Raw genomic sequence first — 18,878 nt, 5'->3', positions numbered from 1 at the left:
TCAAAGGAACTGGAATAGTGCACTGGAGAAATAAAAATCTCTATTTGTTATATGGCACAGCGCAAACTTTCACAGTGGCGAGAAACAATAAAACGGATTTCCTGTGGAATTTTACCTGGTGCCACTCTATGTAAAATGCAGAATACACTTTTGAATCTAATTACACTAATGTCCCAAAAATAGATGTGGTAATGATTTATATACACATACAGTTGCATCTTTAAAAGGTTGGTTCACCAAAATTACTAAAAACTCTACCTGTTGTGGTATCTAGCCATGTAGATAGTTTTGATTTTCTTTGCCCAGGTTTTGAGATATTAGTCTCTCTGCTGCCACTCCAATGTCATTAGTGCTCACAACACTGAAAATTTACAATTACAAAGTTCACTAGCAACCTCTCTTTTCAAACACAATGGCACTTTTACTCTGGATAATCCACAGCATAAGGAACAATAAAAAGTAATAATTCCAATAAAAAAGTGGAGAAAAAATATATTCTCTTCCACTGTGAGGTTGAGACAGAAATCTTAGAGACACATCAAAACCTGGACAAATAAAACCAAAACAATCTGCATGGCTATATGCTGTACAAGTAAGTGAAATAAATAGAGGTTTTTTTTTTTTTGAGACTTTGGCCCTTTAATATTGTCTGTCATCTGCTTTTAATTTCCTTTTCCCTTATCCCCTTTCTGATCTGCTCTATTGCTCCTTTTTCTTCTGTGCTTCCAGATTCCATTTTGTTTGTCTTCTCATCTGCTTAGCGTTTGAGTTCTCCTGTAGCCCTGCAATGCATGTCATAACAGAGTGTGTCCTCATTTCCCCTAAACTGCAAAGCTTAAGTAATGTGTGTCAGTGAAAAGCTGCAAATGCAGAATAATGTCCTAAAGAAGGGCCTCTGTCCTCCTCTTGAAGGGTAAAAACACAAACTCATCTGTGTGATGCTGTAATGCTGTCTTTTTCTAAAATATTCTGTATTATTTTGATTTCAAAATCCATATGAGACTAGTGAGATGCAGCCACCACTGCAGTGTTGACATTACATGTCCATGTTCCTGCTTGGTGTTTAGACAGCATCCAAGTGAGCTTGCAGTGCCTGTCACACCATGTTGTGTATGCCGCACTGTGACGTCCCTTGCATTCAGCCCATCTGCTTGTGATCGTTCTTAATGATTAAGATTTGAAGTTGAGGCTCCAGAGCTGGAGAGAGAATCATCTTCACTCTCCATTATCATGTTGAAAAAAAAAAGGCCTGCATCAAATCAGTCTCCATCTAATCTGAAATGTGACAGGCTGAGCAAAATGAGAATCCTGAAGAAAACAAGTCAGCATAACATTAGCATTTGCTGATGCGGGTCATGTTGCTGCAATGGCACACCCAGATTCACTGCCACTACTAAGGTGTTGCTACCATCTCTGTGTCCTCGGCTCTCGTTCCTTGTTGAGCTTTTTCTCCCTGCCCCTCTCATACTCGAAAAATCTCTGCAGCCCACATTTGTTCATTTGCACAGTTGTGATCTCTGATCCTGTCACATCCACACCAGAGATTGTCAAACCAGCACACTATCATCTATGCTTGTCTAATACTGTACATACTGGCTGCCTGTTAACACATGCAGACACACACACTCACTATCACAGAGTGTGTTTTTTTGTCTGAAAATAGAAGCTCGAATAACTCTTTAATGATACAATAATCAATTTAGATACTGTATATGTTCCCTACCACTCAAAAATAAGAAGAAGAGATGAAAAAGATAATCTGATAATATTAAAATAGATATGAATACAAAGGGGGGTGGGGGTGCTGTCTGCTTTTATTAATCTGCCTTCTAACCATCAGTGCCTACTTTACAGTGACATCATCATCTTTAAAAGCCAAGGACATTTGATGTGGTTGCCACTGACTCATTTACAAGATCAATTTCTCAAGCTTTTTCACCCACCGTCAGTCTCCAGTAATCGACACACACTCACACGCACACACACACACACGCACATGCACGCACACGCACACAAACACTCAGGCACACGCATGTATGAGTCATGCATTTAACCCTCATCCTACCAACATATTTAACATACAAGGACTACTAACTGGGGACCCTGGGGACCCCAAGAATAAACTACTGTCAGAAACAACCATCATGGCAAAATGTTAACTTATTTCTTCTCAAAATATTGTTAGTTATGTAATTAATGTATCTGAAAAAACAGATTATTATTATTTTAGGAAAGTTAGTTAATTTGCATATTTTGTAAAACATAAACATATACTTTTCTTTATTGCAGCTTTTATCCCAAATACAATCTCTCCACAAAGCCTTCAAAATAACAAAGTGCACCCTCCCATTTGTATGTGATACTATAAATTAGGACCCCTGATAAACATGAACTCAATAAATAGTTCCATCTATTAAAACTGCATTGGGGAAATTGGGTGCGTTTGACTGAAGTCCCCCAGAATCCTAATACATTGGTATTTTTAAAAAGCACTAATTAAAATATAAATGGAAAACAGGTCATCAGAAACAAACTGATTGACAAAGTCATGAACAATTGAAATGATAGAATAAAGCACCTGTGAGATATGACATAAACTAAACCTCTGGGGTCTGCTGGTACCACAGTCAGTAGGATTAAGGTTAAACTAATGAAGCGCTCTCTTTTTGTCTGTGTCAGATCTAAACATGAAGATCTCGCCATTTTTGAACCAAAGGCGGGGATGATGCTACGGTTTGCTCAGAGCAGATGAGTTCATGTACTGTAGATTTGGCAGGATTTGGATTAATGAAGTCATCAGATGTAAAGAGAACATTAGATGGGAAGATGGGAAACATTGGCGTCATATTGATAAAAAACAAATCCCATGAGCTGTGTAAATATGACTTGTTTAATTATTTTTGAATGGAAAAACAAAGGTATATCAACAGAAAAATGGAAAGTGGTGGTTGTGCAGAGAGTGAGAGAGAGAAGAGTAGGGGTCAGATATACAAAAACACAAAGAGAGAGCTAGGAAGACTGGAGGGGGGAAGGCAGAGCTAGAACGCTTAAGCTAAAATGAATCTGTATTGGATTTAAGCCTCTTACCCCATGGTAACCATACCCACCGCCACCCACTTTGCTCCCTCTGCCTTATCCAACTGCCTTCAAAGAGTCAGAAGGCAAAAGTGGGCCGATAAACATATGAGAATCGTGCACAGGGAGAGTGAAAGATGGGTGAAATTTAGAGGGATGCGTCCTAGAAATGTGTGGTCTAGTTTTGAAATATTGATGCAGTACTATGTAAGACAGATGGGGTTTGTTGGAATTTAACATACTTAAATCCAGAATCAAATAATCTTATAAAAGCCAAAACCTTTTAGATCCACTGTTGAATCTAGGGCTGCAACCAATGATTATTGTCATCATTGGTTAACCTGTCGATTATTTTCTCAATTAATCGTGAATCAGAAAAATGCCCATCACATTGTTCCAGAGCTCGAAATGATGTCCACACATGTATTATTTAGTTAGGCCACCAGTCAAAAACCCAAAGATACTGAATTTATCACACAAGACTATGAAAACAAGAAAATACTCACATTTGAAAAGCTGGAATCAGTTTATTTTTTACCTTTTTTGCTTAAAAAATTGATTTAGCAAATAGTTAGTAGCCAATTTATTTTCTGTTGATTTTCTGTTGACTAATTGATTTATCATTTCTGCACATGTGGAATCCATTTTGGTTTAACTTTCATCAGTGTTAAGTGGTAACAACTTAATGTTTAAGAATAAAACACGAGGACTGATGTTCAAAGAACTAAAGCTCATGTTTGCCAGATAGACTGCAAATATGCTATTTAGCTTAATCATATGTGAATGTTTTGTACATTCAAAATACAAGAGACAGCAAGAGATTTTTTTCGACTCATAACAATGTTACCAACCTGGAACTGGATCCAAGATGAAACCTGCTTTCAGAACCCAACCCTCCTACATAACAGCCAAAACAATGACCTCCAACCAGACTGCATTAAGACTGCTGCTTCAGCAAAGCTACCAAAGAAAGCACAAAAAAATTCTTAAAACTGAATAAATATTCAATACATTCTATGGCCCACATTTTGATATGTCAGCATATTTGGCACACAGCAGAGATTATTTATGCTGAAAAATCATAGCATACCTGGATGGAGTTATTTCTATATAAATATTTCTGTATGTGAAGCCTTGATGGAAAAATTGAGCAAAGTCTGACCCTTTACATGTATTGATTAAGTTCATCATGTCTATATGAAATTATGTATCTTTATGATGGAAAATTATACTCATATTTTTCTTTTAGCAACAGAAATAACATCTTATATACATTAATTGATTAGTGGACTGACTAATGCATTTTATACTGTTTGTGTTTCCAGTGGAGAGAGTGCTCTCTCACTGCAGGACAAATTATAGCCTGTCATAAATTTTTGGTACTCAGGAGAGAAAAATGGGCTCTCTTACGGATTATGTTGCCCATTGGAAACAGTGTTAGGGTTATGTAAGGCAGATTACTGTACCACATCATAACACCACCAGTGGCTTCATCCATGAATCAGTCACAAAGAAAAAAAAAAACAGACGCACACACATACAGTGAGAAAAACATGGATACATGGACATATTTGTAGATTTGAAAACAACTTTACGAACACGTTTTTCATCTTAACATGCTCCACACACTAATATGTCATCAATTAGATTTATTGGTTTTTTGCTCTCTGAAATTGATCATCCATAGCCGCCCCAAAATAAACTAACTGAAGACAATGGAGTTAAACTTATCAGTCCCTCCCCTTTCAATTAATAAAGTAATGCAAGCAGCTGCTGATCACATTTCTTTAATGATCTGATACACTGGCCTTATTTTTGATGGCTGAGAAGTACAGGCTTTAAGTGGATTTGGGGTTAGTGAAACAGTGTGTAAGCAGAACAAAAGGTTGCATATGATAATACATATACCAATTATTACTTTGAAATAAGAATAGCATGCTCAGGCTGTTTGCCAGCGCTGTTAATTCAAAATATTGATGTAATGGTCAAAACTTGGCACTGTGCTCTGAACTGAGGTCACTGGTAGCTAGCCATACAAAAATCAGGTCTATTGATCTGATATGATCTGTCCATGAGATGAAGCTGCAGCATGTAACTAAATCCCACATAAGTGCTTGTTGTGGATATAAAATCCTCTGGAACCTGGCCTGCTAATGTGATTGCATTCAGCAGGACATGGGACATGTGGATGCACACACTGGGACAATGAAATGCTTTGGCATTATATGCACTAGTGCAGAGACCCTCCACCATGGTGTATATTTTGAGATTTCTGCTGTTCTAAGCATGATGAAACAACCTTTATTTTTTCATTACTTCTTCACTTTTTTTTCTCTCAGCAATTCTGTGTGGGTGAGTTCACATTATTGTAGTGTAAATCTGCAGTGAAATAAATTACAAATCATTACTTTAGTTATTAAGTAGCCTATTGTTATTCTGTATTTTTCTGAGTGAGATCTTCATGCAGCCATAGGAGGCATGAGATTATTGCATGTATGAGAATCACATTAAAGCAGAAATACAATGAAATCTGACATATTTGGCATATTCCTAGATATGCCTGCAGTCAAAATCAGATCTGAATATTGCAGCAGCCTTCACACAATTCCAAATCACTCAAACTTGTGGCAGTATCACACATATTACCAAGCCTAATTCACATACATAAATCAGTTACACTATCAACACTCCATGTCTTTTAAGCTTACAACCTTGCCCTTGCCTTACTGTAGCTGTATCACTGATTACTCCCAAGTTATTGATCCCTGTAGCCAGTAGAATCCCACTCACAATTTTACTTAAGCAAGCAATAAACACAAGCAGATTCTGTCATATTATGTGTCGCAGAGGTCAGATGAGAGGCGTTTGAAAGAACATCAACATCAGTAGGACTTCCGTAAATCATTGTTCAGCAACATGCCCTTGCCTGGGCTGGACTCAACAGGGCGTGGGCCTCACACAGAGAATGCGCAAGGCGGGTGACTGTCGCGACAGCTGAAGATCAATCATTTGCCATCTCTATTACCATTTACCGTCCTTCATACTTTTCAGAGATAATTAAGCAGCTGTCCTAAGATACAGTTACCTTCACTTAACGCATCAGCTCCAACAACAACAACATCCAGCCCTGTTCAGCTGCAGCACCAATAGGCGCGCAGGGAGGCAGTAGCAGGCCTGGCAGGTTATTCAAAATATCTATTACAACCCGTGGCTAAGTGTGTGCGTTTTACTGCAGTCATCAAAAGACTGATAGGTATGTTATATCCTGTACGTGGTGTCCTTTCCTTCTTTCATAAACCGTGCGCATCGTCCCCCATCATCCCTGCCCTGTCGCTTTGCATGTATAAGCTCTTACCTGCAACCAGGAGGAGAGAGGGAATGGAAAGTGGATAGGGAAAACATCTCAGCCCTGTCCGCCATCTTCTTCCACAAATGACTCAGAGCGACTGCAGAAAATCACGGAGGGAGCGCAGTCCATTCACAATCACAGGACAGAGGACGGGCGCAAACCGTGGACAGAGGTTTCTCTCTCTACGGCCCCACAGATGCCCCCCCTGGCCGCAAGCCTTCAATCAGACGAGCCTGCTCAGCACCATCAAATCTGCAGTCAACCATCCACACAAGCAGGGTAGGAGGGGGTGTCAGGGCAGAAATAATCTTCAGATAGCGCACAACACCGCGGAAATGAAAATAAAATCCTGTTTTCCCCCCCGATACGTCCAGGCGCAGCGTGAGCGCACAGTATATGCGACTGCAATCCCCGTTTCCCCCTCGCCAAATGTCTGCTGCTGCTGTGATGCTGCCTGTGACACACAACGGATACGGGCCAGCAGTGCGGAGACAGGCAGAGACGGAGGAGGAGGGGGTGTGGAGCAGAGACGATATAACGTCAGTGCCGTTACCGTATGAGCCGGCTGCCCTGAGTGGATGCAGGCAGAAGCAGCCTACAGGCTCGACACGCAGCAAAACAGAGACGTAGAAAAACAATTTCAACAAAGTGCTTATGTTGACATGACACGAAATTAAAATGTGCTGCCATAGCAACCGTGATCTCCAAAGTTAGGTCCGGGAATCACTCCTTGAAGGGGGATCCAGGGGTTTCCCGGAAAAGTGATTTCAATGTTACTCAAGTGCCTGTTTTACATGATGCTGAAGTATGGATCTTGTTTATTGTTTTGTGTATATGGACCCCATTATCATCCTGCTTGTGTCATTCATCTTGATCAAAAAGATAACAGACTCTAGGTTATAATAAGGCAGAGAGACTAAACAGAGCAATGTGCTGACTGCGGAGGAGCGCATTGCAACAGGAAATTAACCAAAGGGAAGTCAGGCTGCACAGAGCGCAGAGGCAGACAGAATAAAACAATACAATGAAGAAGAGTTAAAATGGGAAACTGGTGAAGTTTCAGGGAAACAAAAAACATACGAGGTTAGAAAACGAATTGGTGTTACGTATAAAAAAAGACTGTTGTGTTAGTTTCACTTTGCTCCCCTATATCTCCCCACCAGGCATAACAACATCTGGCTATCCTTTTTATTTTGGCATGCAATTTACCAGCCTTTTGAACCTGACATGAATCGTCATTGCTTTAAGATGATGAAAGACTGAAGGTTACCGTTCATTCCTTTCTGTTTATCACTGGATGAGTGATTGTAAATGAACAATCGATCAATGAATCGCACCTCAGACCTCTTGGTACCATACTGCGCTGAGCAGGCGCAGTGGAGAGCTGTTCACAGCCTGTGGTGCTGAAACTGTGCACCTTGCTAAACTGTAGTGCTCCACTTGTGCCACACTGGGGCAGCCGATTCTCATTCAGAATGGGGCAGAAATCTAAGTAACATTTAACAGAGCAAGAACATTTGTGTTTCCTTATCAGCTAAATAACAGGGTCAACAAAAACATAGTTATTGAGATAACAAATAGGAATGAATTGAGGGTAAAACCCACCCAGTGCTACTTGACATAAATTTAATTTTTCTTAGACTGCATAGATGGTAAATTCATAGTATCAACTAGGAATAGACTTACAGAGTATGTATGACTCTAAGGTCTTATGGGTACTAGATGTTTCTCTTTGAGCATTTTTATTAAACATTTGGTTACTTTATTTTTATAAATTGATTTTACTTATGATGTTGAGACAATTTTGTTCCTCCAATAATCTACTATACATGCAGTGCACAGCTTAAGAGAAAATGGGCAATGGTTGCTTTTTCTGTTGATGGTCCTATCCAGATAATGACACAAGCTTTTCAACAATTGAGCGTTTATTTCCATCAAATGGAAGGATTTACAATCTTTGAACTGGGTGGTCCATATGTGACATATTTATATAATTACACAGTGGGCAATGCAAAATAAGTTACACTTAATGACTTCAGTTTTCTTATATTTATGTCTTAGATATGTCGGATTTTACTTACATTTAATGGAGTAAATGAGATGTCTTGTTTAAACTGAAGCAATAACAAGAAGCATGAGCAAGAGAATAACATACAGACAGTTATGAACCAATGAAAATGTTTATTTTGATGGTCATAGACATGGCGAGATATTGATTTAAGCCTTCTCTTGGACCACCTTCTCTTCAATGGGGATGGGTCCCAGGGTGACATCACCTTCCCATTCGACAACTGAGAAAGAAAGACAGAAGACATGTATTACAGTATCACCACAGTGGCTGTCTTACAACACAGTCAGGCTTTCAGTAAGAAGTTGACTTGTAATTATGCTAGTGGTAACAAAACATCAACTCTGATAAAATGTTGTAATGTTGGCTGCTCACTTTTCCTCATGAAATATCAAATACTTAAAATAATTAATTTTTATACAGTATAACATACTTTCACTTTCGGACACTTGACGGATCTTCCTTCCAGGATTGGCCGGAGAGGTTGATCCAACACCAGTGACCCAGCTACCAGTTCCAGTGCCAGATGATCCACCGCCAGCGCCCCAGCTACCAGTTGAGGTACCAGATGAAATGCCAGATGATCCACCACCAGCGCCCCATTTACCAGGTGTGGCAAGGCCAGATGTTTCACAGGAACCACAAGCTCCGTCAGCTCCACTGGCCTCCTTCCATCTTGGAAGAAAGAGAGATGAAAGCAGTAAATACCATATTAATCCTCCAATCACACTCTTTCATTAACACATATGCACAAATGCAGACTCACCCACTAATGTAGGAACAAGCTCTGTGTTCACTATCAATGGCATAGGCGGCAGAAGTTGCTTTCAAGTGGCAGGTAATGTAGAGCTAGAGGAATAATAGAGAGTTTCCGTTACTATTAAATATAAGTGCTCCATTTGATGTATAGCAGAAAACATTAAATTAGTCTTGCAGATGCTGACCAGTCCACTCTCAGCACCCTGGAACCTGAAGGCCTCCAACTGGAACTGAAGCTTGTTCTCTGCAGTACGAGCCATGAACTTAGAGTCAGAGCCTGTGATCCTAGCATCAAGTAAACACCTGTACACAGAAAAACATACAGCACAATATTAGAGATGGCTGAAAATATTTTAGTGTATTTTGGTGGTTTTGTATCGTCCGTTCTCACTGTACAGAGTAACCTTCATTAACTCATTAAACTACCTCACCCATGGTTCTCAATGAAGGCATATCTGGGGCTGGAGTTCATGTCAGGTGCCAGGGTAGCTACACAGTTGTCCACATAAACACGGAGGGGCACATGGAAATACTGCTTGACGGTAGCCTCAATATTAATGATGTCTCCCAGGAAATACTGGTAGCTTGGCCTCTGATATAGCCAGTCATCTGTAAAGTGAAATAATAACATTTTAGCAATGTTGTCAAATATATATTTTAAACAAGTAAAAGGTAAAAATATGCAGATAAAGTGTGTTTTTTAATTTACCAGTCATGAGTGTCAGGGTGAAATATAGGAACTCCTCTGCGACCTTAACCGCAGAGAATGGGATCCAGAGGGGGTCAAGAGGTAAGCTGCTCACGTTGTGCTTCCTAAATGATCAAACATGTTTCCTTAGAATGCAGAAAATTCATGTAACCTTAAGAATAATGCACATCTACTATTGGAATAGGCATATCCGGTTTGATAATCCATCGTTACTGGATTTTCACCGGCCAAATGCTATGAATTACATATCATTTTAAGATTTGAATGCTATTTTATGTTTTATTTGTTTACCACCAACACCTCCCACTGATAGTCTACACACCTTGGGTAGTGGCATTCCACAATTACAGCAGCTTTGTTGGTCCTCACCACAGGAGCACCGCCCAAAGGTTGGGGATTATAGTTCAGAGTGAAGGTATAGATGAGGGCATCTTCTGTCATCTGGCAAATAATTAAAGAAATATTAGTACAAAAAACAACATCATACATGAACATTTTTTCCCATAGTTTTAATTAATATTCATGACTTGTTTACTGCAGTTTTCCAGTAACTGGCATTTTTCATTGTGCTTACCATCAATAAGCTGCCACAATCATGCAGTTCAGCTTCAAAAATCAATACTTGAGCAGCAGTGTCCTCTGCGGTAGCGGCACAGGCTCCTAGGGTAAGGTCGGCAGGATTGATGAACTGGCCTATTCCAAACATGTCCTTCTTGACTTCCACATGGGCAATCTTCTCCCTGCACTCGACAGCAACAGTTGCAGCAGGAACGGGATGCCTCAGCTCAAAAGGCACCTCAGGTACGGGGTCAACCTTGGGAAGTTCAGGGTACACCCAGGTGAGTGGTTTCTCAAATGACTGCTTGGACTGTTGAGGCGGGTGTTTGGATTCCTGTTTCACAGGTTCTGCTGGCTTCTGGTATCCAGACCACTGAGCATCACAGAAGCTGCCAGACAAGGCCAGCGCCACAAGGCACACAGCAGTCCACTTCATCACCATGGCTTCACAACAACGAGTGATCTGCACAGTTCACTAGGTGCTGTAAGGAAGATGAAAATGTGCACCTACTTTTATAATACAGTCAGCCCATTTACTTCCATGACATTCCCACCCCTTCTGTTGGACATTACCCATCAGACCTGATAGGCTTAAATTTCAGCCAATGAGATGATTGTAACTGTTGACCAAACAACCTACAGCCTACAGCTCTGGTGATGCATCTCATTTGGGGTTAGATTATTCATTCTTTTAATGCATAAAACATGACTGTGCCAAGAAAATACAGGTATCTTCAAAACAAAAAAAAACATACATGTGCTGATACAATCAATATAAGGATAATGTACCACATGAAATAAAATATAGCATCACTGTTGTAATTTGAATAATTGTTACTACTAAATTTATAAAGATTTTCCTTCTTCAATCAAGTTATAAAAGTTAGAAATAGCTGGCAAACACATACTTAGAAAAAAGTGGTAACAAAAGGTTATGTTGACCCTGGGTTAGGCCTACCTGCCCTCAGCATGACACATCACACTATGTGTTTTGCCAAAGTACATTTTGTTAAGGGCTGAAAATCAATATGGCTGAAATCAATATGAACTGAAATTAACCATGAAATACAACAAGAATACAGACCCTTAATCCAAAGGACCTAAAGGTGTCCTTGGGGATGACAAAACAACACAGAAAAAAAAAAGATCATGACAGCCTCACCATAGCAGATATGACAATGTCATTTGACCTGAGTGTAGTGATAAAGGGCATTTCAGGATGCCACCAAAATCATGAGGATTCATCCTCTGGACACCCTTAATGTCAAGTGTTAGACAAAAAAACCTTTGTTAGATACAGTAATCTTGTGGTAATATAATTGCGCAACCTTTGTATAAACAACAGTATTTTATAAGATGATATACTACATCTGGTATTGCATCTTTACACTGAGGACATTTTTGATAGCACTTTGTTGGTTAAGTAACTCATAAGTAACTGAAAACCAAATTATTTCAGTGTTCTTTAATGGGTTAGTTCACCTAAAATACAGAAAATCATTTTCTCACTTCACCTCTAGTGGTGTCAAGCCATTTCAGTTTTATTTGTCCAGGATTTGAGGGTTCCTTTCCATGAGATTTCTGTCACCACCGTAATACAATTGAAGTAAATGGATTTAAGTTTGTCATGCTCTTGGCATTGAAAAAATGTATTTAAAAAAATCAACAGCAGTGTTGTTTCTCAAGAAATGATGTCCCTGTTGCTCTGGATAGTCAGCAGAGCTTGATGTGAACAGTATTCATGGGAACTACTTTCCAATAAAGAAATATATAGTATATATATATATATATATAGTCCCCAATGAAAACTGATATGTATCGTATTGGGGTGGAGGCATTCAATTCAGAGACAGATTTCTCAAAACTACTAGACATAAGTGAGAAAATGTTTTATTGTAATTTGGGTGAACTGACCTTTCAACTTCAAACAAGTTCAACTTTGGCAGAGAGGAATTCTTAATAGTGCCAGAGCTGGTAACTTGGCAATTGATGACACTTTTGCAGTAAATGAGACCTTCGGAATTAATGAAGCAACATTGTTGTTCCAGTAAATGACTTTAATGTAAATCAGACAGTTATGAACAGAATTCACAAGACAGTAGGCCCACTGAATGATGATGGTAACCATGGCACACATTTATTTTTAGGCCTGGTGAATTTGGGATGCAAGATTGAGGAGCACCTCCTGTATTGAACATGCTGGACGTTCAGATGCCCTGTGATTTTTTTTTTTTTTTTTAAAGAAGAAAGAAAGATGTATTAGGATGGGTATAAGCACATACTTGTTGACGGTGTTTGCAATGCATACAACTATGTAAAATGGGTATAAGTTATTCCTTTTTTTTTATCATGTCAAGGCTAAGAGCACCTAACTAAGCTTTAACCTCGTAGTATCCCACTTAAGCCAGCTGTAAACTGCTTAGCATCAAGCAGTAATGAGTAAAAGCAATTGGCACAATTTGGCCACTTGGAGACGTTTTGGAGAGTTTTGGATGGACACCAGTGACGCCAAAACTAAAAACTCCCTAGCTCCCCTAAGGCCTAGAAGTCTGGAATTTTATACAGGTGTGGTTGACAAGATGTAGAAGGTATTTGGTGATTTGAATTGTTCTGGCATAAAGCACGTCCTGGTTATTGTTACTCAAATATGACGCATTATAGATGAGGACAAAAAACACTTTTTTGAGCCATATTTGAACTGATGTAATTTTGGTTGTGTTTTAGCCACATGCTAAACAAACACATTTCCAGAAACTAGACAATGCTACTTTTCAAATGAAGCCTAATACATGCATTTTGGCTTTACAGTTCTTCTCTTATAAGCTTTTCCATATGGGTATGCCAAATGGGTGAAAATTTAAAAAAAAGGGTGGATGTTAAGAGGCTACGGGTTGCACAAGTGTAAAATGAAACTTTTCTTCTTTTTTTTTACCATTGTTTGCCAACTACTTTTCTAAGATGGGTTTTGTAGATGTAAGCATGCATTTTTTTCTCCCAGTTTTTTTCATGTACTTGGGTATAATCTGGCACAATTATGCTGACTCTTCTCTGTTATGTTAGCAATTACTGCCCTCTTTTAACAATGTACTACCCTGTCACTTACATGTGACTCTCAAGACTGGCAATTATTATTAATTAAATGTAGGCAGCATAGTCACCATTGGTGTCAACAATAATAATAATAATCTTACCAACAACCTCTATAATAATAATCATAATAATTACACTACTTTAACTACTACTAATGATAATATCTAAACTGATAAAAGCAATTATTTAGCATTTTTTCACAAAATTATTTAAAATAAAAACCAATCTAATTAACTTGAGAGACCTATACAATGTTTTTGATGTCAAAGTTATAAAAACATTTTTTCATTGTTCAGATGTTATTAAATTAAAATAACTTTAAAAATGTATATGTACAAATGTGATAAAAACCCTTGTTTTTGTCAGAGCTTAATTGTGTCACTGACATATATCTGATCAGTATGTCTTGTGCTGTTCTAATCTCATATTAAAGTTGTACCTGCAGAACTTAAAATGACAAATCCTGTATTTTTAGATCTCAGTAGAGACTTTTTCAAATTCAGAAATTCAAAACTCAGATAGAAGACATATCAAAACTCAAATCCAAGATATTTCCAATTTTGTTCGACATAGTCATAATTTTAATTCAATAAATTTTAATTCCTCACAATGAAAGATATTTTAATCACCTTTTTGGATATCTAAAACTAAAATATTACAACTAAAAATGCTGTTGTACATACAGTACATGATTAGTCAAAACTAAACCAGAGATATATTGAATGTGAGTTTTTACTTTAATTTTACTTTAATTTATGTTTGAAGTATCTTAAATTTTTATTCTGACTAGTCAAAATCCAACTGAAGAAATCAAAAATGTGGATGTAATATTTCACATCTTTATTTCTACAAGGACATTAGAACAGCTGTACTCAGTCTGATCAACCTTAATCTACAAACATTAGGTTACTTTTTTGTAGTGGGAAAATATACATGTGCTCACAATATTTTAACCCTGCATTGATCTGCAAAACAAAGCTGTCATTAACCACAAACTCTTTGAGCTTTCTGTGGGCTTTTTCATGATCTTTGGATGTCTTTCCAGTATTTTCTCAATAACATATATCTCCAGATATCATTTGGTATGTGTGATGTTTTCTGTGAAGGGAGTTTTGACTAGTAAAAATGTTTCTGGAGATGTTTTGAGTTACACATTGTAATTATGACTTGTCCCAATGCATATGTAGATATAAAAATATAAATTTGCATAGCTAATCCTCTAAAATATTTCAATGTACAATGTTTCCAATATCCCCCAGATATTTATATATATTCTGTTGATTTCTGAAAAGTAAAATCAAGATATCTCCTTTAGTTTTGCCTAGTGGTAACTCCAGTTAAAGATATGTTTAATCTCATTTTAGACAGCATGTTTAGATATCCAGAAGGGCCATTAAGATATCTTGTGAGGGATTCAAGATATCTTTCATTAAAATAATGACCAGCATTATTACAGCATTACATGTAATATGAGCATGAAATGTTCACATTAAAGTTGAGTTGAGTGAAAACTGAACTAGATATTTCATTAATTATTATTATTATATGTGTCATAAATTATGAAATGAATGTCAAAATTGCTTGCAGAACCCTTGCTTACTCTAACCACTACTTATTATTTAAACTGCACACTGGAAGCTATTCTGCTTAGTCTGGATGCTTGTCAGTTGGGAATTTTATTTTTTGTGTTGCACATGGAGGATATTAGGCTTCATTATGTTCAAGATTTTTTTGCAATTGCAAAATGCACTTAAAGATAAGAAGAGGTATTTTTTTTGTCAAGCCCTGCTGTGCTAGTACATTGTGACCCGCACTGTGTAGGTCATACAGACCCTGAGAAGGTTTGTGTTTTGAAATTGTTCAAACAAGCTGGTCTTTCATTAATTTGGGGTCAAAAACAATCAGTGGGCTCTTTGTAGAAAGCATGGTGTAGATACCAATCAATAAATATTTATGTGTACATAATAGTATATTTCCTATCATGTATGTTTTTAGTATCCACTAATGCAATTTCTCTGTGAAATTTCTGTAACTTTGGTTCTGAGTTTACTTTTTGATATTATCTCTGATCTCTTCGGTGCTTCACCACAGACCAACCCGTACCTGGAGCATTTGATTGGCAGTTGTGAGTAGCAAATAGGATGTGAGATATCAACAAGTCAGCACAACCTTATCTTATAAAAGTCAGCACATTTGCACCATATCTTTCACAGCATCTGGTGTTCTTTACTCTGTGCTGTGAAACCATGGCAATGAAGTTGATTTGTGGTTGTCTTCTGGCACTTGCCCTGCTTGGCTGTCTGACTGATGCTCAATATTTCCAGAAGCCCCAGCAGCCCCAGAAGCCTCAGCCACCTCAGCAGCCCCAGAAGCCTCAGCCTCGGCCTCAGCCTATTCCTCTGCCGGCCCAGAAGCCCCAACAGCCTGTTCCTCAGCCGTATCCTCTGCCGGCCCAGAAGCCCCAACAGCCTGTTCCTCAGCCGTATCCTCTGCCGGCCCAGAAGCCCCAACAGCCTGTTCCTCAGCCGTATCCTGTGCCGGCCCAGAAGCCCCAACAGCCTATAGTGCCTTCAGAAACATTTCACACTTGTGAAGTAGAAGAGCATTACAAGATTCAGTGTGGCTCTCACAACATCGGTGCTTCAGAATGTGAGGCTATAAATTGCTGCTTTGATGGACGCATGTGCTACTATGGCAAATCTGGTAAGTATTTTTCTACTCCTCACAGAACTGATTGTTGCAAACTGTAAAACAATCAAGTTAAGTAAGTGGTTCATGAATATTTGACTGTATTTGACAGTGAACTTACAGTGAACTTCAATGTGATTAAAGAGTAATGCATGAGCACTGGTCTTTGCTTTCAAATTTGTTATTTTCAGTGACTCTTCAGTGTACCAAGGACGCCCAGTTCATTGTGGTGGTGGCCAGAGATGCCACTCTACCTAACATTGACTTGGAGTCAGTTACTTTCCTTGGAAATGATCAAAACTGCAACCCTGTTGGCACCACTTCAGCTTTTGCCATCTACCAATTTCCTGTCACCGCCTGCGGCACTGTCATGACGGTAAGGGTTGTGACTCATAAGACTCTTTAATTAGATTTTTGTTCATTTTTGTCAGGCAGTAATAAAGATTGAAATACTGCCAACTTACTGTAGGAGGAGCCTGGTGTTGTAATCTACGAGAACAGGATGTCCTCCTTATATGAAGTTGCAATTGGACCATATGGCGCCATTACCAGGGATAGCCACTTTGAGTAAGTGTTTTCTTTAACACTGAGTGATCACTACATGTTAAGATGTAGGCTGGGATTTCATGTTTTCAGATACTGCATATGTGGCGTCAGGACAGAATAGTGACCTTGAATTCTCCACAAAGAGTTGGTTCATTGTAATATTTTTCAAACCAAACCTCACTCAAATGATTTTCTGACTGATCAACAAAAACCTTATTTTTTTCTCAGACTTCTTTGCCAGTGTAGATATACTGGCACCTCAGTTGAGGCTGTGGTCGTTGAGGTTGGCCTGGTTCCTCCACCACCCCCAGTTGCAGCTCCTGGACCCCTTCGTGTGGAGCTCAGGCTGGCCAATGGACAGTGTCATGCCAAGGGTTGTGTCGAAGGTTAGTGTGAGGAAGGTACATTATGCAGTTAGTCTCTTTCAGCAGTGACTGTGTAACCAACCAGTTTTTCTGTTTGTGCAGAGGAGGTGGCCTACAGCTCCTTTTACCTGGATTCTGATTACCCTGTCATAAAGGTGCTCAGGGATCCTGTGTACGTTGAGGTCCGAATCCTGGAGAGGACTGATCCCAACCTTGTCTTGACTCTTGGAAGATGCTGGGCAACTGCTGACCCCTACCCCCACAGTCTTCCTCAGTGGGACTTGCTGATTGATGGGTAAGAGTGAGTGCTGGTCTGACTTGAGAAATGAGCACATATGAGCCTTTTTTAAAATGCTGCACTAAACGTCTCTTCCACACTCTCTCCTCTTTTCTAGCTGCCCCTACCGAGATGATCGCTACTTGACATCCCTGGTTCCTGTGGGTGCCTCATCAGGACTCATGTACCCAACCCACCACAGGCGTTTCATTTTCAAGATGTTCACTTTTGTAGCTACTGGACCTGCCAATCCCGGCAAGGGAGGAGCTACCTATCCTGGCAAGGGAGGAGCTTCCTATCCCGGCAAGGGAGGAGCTGCAGATCCAGAGGCCATGACTCCTCTCAAGGAAAAGGTATAGGATGCAACTATCTGGAGAAAAAGCATTTTTTTGGGGGGGGACTTTGTGTTTACATTATTTTCAGTATCACCTCATCTACATATCTGCCAACAATACATTTATTTTCAACCAGATATATATCCACTGCGACGCAGCTGTGTGCCAGCCCTCTCTTGGAAATACTTGCGAACCTAGGTGCTTCAGAAAGAGTAAGTAATATGGTGCTTGCAGTCTGTTTTGCATAATTTTTTACTGAGATTAGTACAGGAAATTAAATGGTTAATGTTTGACAAGTGTTATACATGAACAGCATGATTTGTGGTATGAGAATTAGAAAAGCTCCTAGCTGAACATATCTTCGCCAAGAGAGTAACTGACATCTGACATCATCTTGTGTCTTATTTAACCTCAAGTCTGACTGTAACTGACCAGTGTCTTGTATTATACACAGGGAGAGATATTGCTGCTTCTGCCAAGGGAGGCAACAGAGCCGAGACCACTCTGGTTAGCAGTCAGGAGCTTGTCATCGTTGGCCCAGACACGGAAATTGAGTAACATCATCCAGACAGAACATTTTCATCATGAAATCTCTGTTCCTAAAGCATACTGAACAGTGACTGACTTTGAAATAAATCTTCAAGTGGCTGAATGTGTTATCTGGTATCATAAATTCATTATTCAGATAAATTTTTTACACTGACCTCACAGAAGCACCTGAAAATTCAATAGTAATACAACAGAAAATATGAGTGACTTAACTAATGTGTTCCACCTACAAATAAATAAATAGACCAGCATAGCTGTATAACATACACTGTATTAATCTATAACACATTTAAGCAATTTGTGATTGTTTTGAAAACCATTATATAGCTTCTATAGGTTATATCCCAATTCTGTGTGTTTTACTTTGCATTTCTTTTACAACTTTTCAAAGTTCTTAAAGGACAATATCGGTGCTTTTGAATGTACTAGCCCATTTGCTGCCACTCAAACTATATCCTGTTGCTCGCAAACATACCAGACATAAAGCATGGGTTACTATACTACATAGTT

The 18,878-nt window shown here is 39.0% G+C and overlaps 3 protein-coding genes across 5 annotated transcripts in view; 1 reads left to right on the top strand and 2 right to left on the bottom strand.

Annotated features, from left to right (window-relative positions):
* mapk8ip2 (mitogen-activated protein kinase 8 interacting protein 2) overlaps positions 1-7,153 on the bottom strand; it is a 30,666-nt gene extending 23,513 nt beyond the window's left edge. The window contains exon 1 of one of the 3 annotated variants that reach the window (XM_044357197.1): positions 6,431-7,153. In XM_044357197.1, coding sequence (XP_044213132.1) covers positions 6,431-6,495 — 65 coding nt within the window. In that variant the 5' untranslated portion in view covers positions 6,496-7,153. The remainder of the gene's footprint in view (positions 1-6,430) is intronic. The other 2 variants (XM_044357198.1, XM_044357199.1) reach the window with 2 other exon arrangements.
* Positions 7,154-8,433: 1,280 nt separating this feature from the next.
* LOC122985841 (zona pellucida sperm-binding protein 3-like) lies at positions 8,434-11,291 on the bottom strand. Its single transcript, XM_044356797.1, has 8 exons — positions 10,535-11,291; positions 10,283-10,401; positions 9,961-10,064; positions 9,683-9,860; positions 9,437-9,554; positions 9,259-9,341; positions 8,926-9,167; positions 8,434-8,715 (listed from the first exon to the last, which is right to left on the bottom strand). The coding sequence occupies exons 1-8, from the start codon at positions 10,958-10,960 to the stop codon at positions 8,642-8,644; spliced, it is 1,344 nt and encodes a 447-aa protein (XP_044212732.1). The 5' UTR covers positions 10,961-11,291; the 3' UTR covers positions 8,434-8,641.
* A 4,563-nt stretch (positions 11,292-15,854) lies between these two features.
* On the top strand, positions 15,855-18,450 carry LOC122985819 (zona pellucida sperm-binding protein 4-like). Its single transcript, XM_044356765.1, has 8 exons — positions 15,855-16,311; positions 16,488-16,672; positions 16,766-16,863; positions 17,071-17,228; positions 17,310-17,502; positions 17,603-17,837; positions 17,956-18,031; positions 18,274-18,450. The coding sequence occupies exons 1-8, from the start codon at positions 15,855-15,857 to the stop codon at positions 18,375-18,377; spliced, it is 1,506 nt and encodes a 501-aa protein (XP_044212700.1). The 3' UTR covers positions 18,378-18,450.
* Positions 18,451-18,878: the final 428 nt, after the last annotated feature.

This window comes from Thunnus albacares, chromosome 7, assembly GCF_914725855.1.
Source record: "Thunnus albacares chromosome 7, fThuAlb1.1, whole genome shotgun sequence".
NCBI lineage: Eukaryota > Metazoa > Chordata > Actinopteri > Scombriformes > Scombridae > Thunnus > Thunnus albacares.
This window is presented reverse-complemented; position numbering and strand designations above follow the sequence as displayed.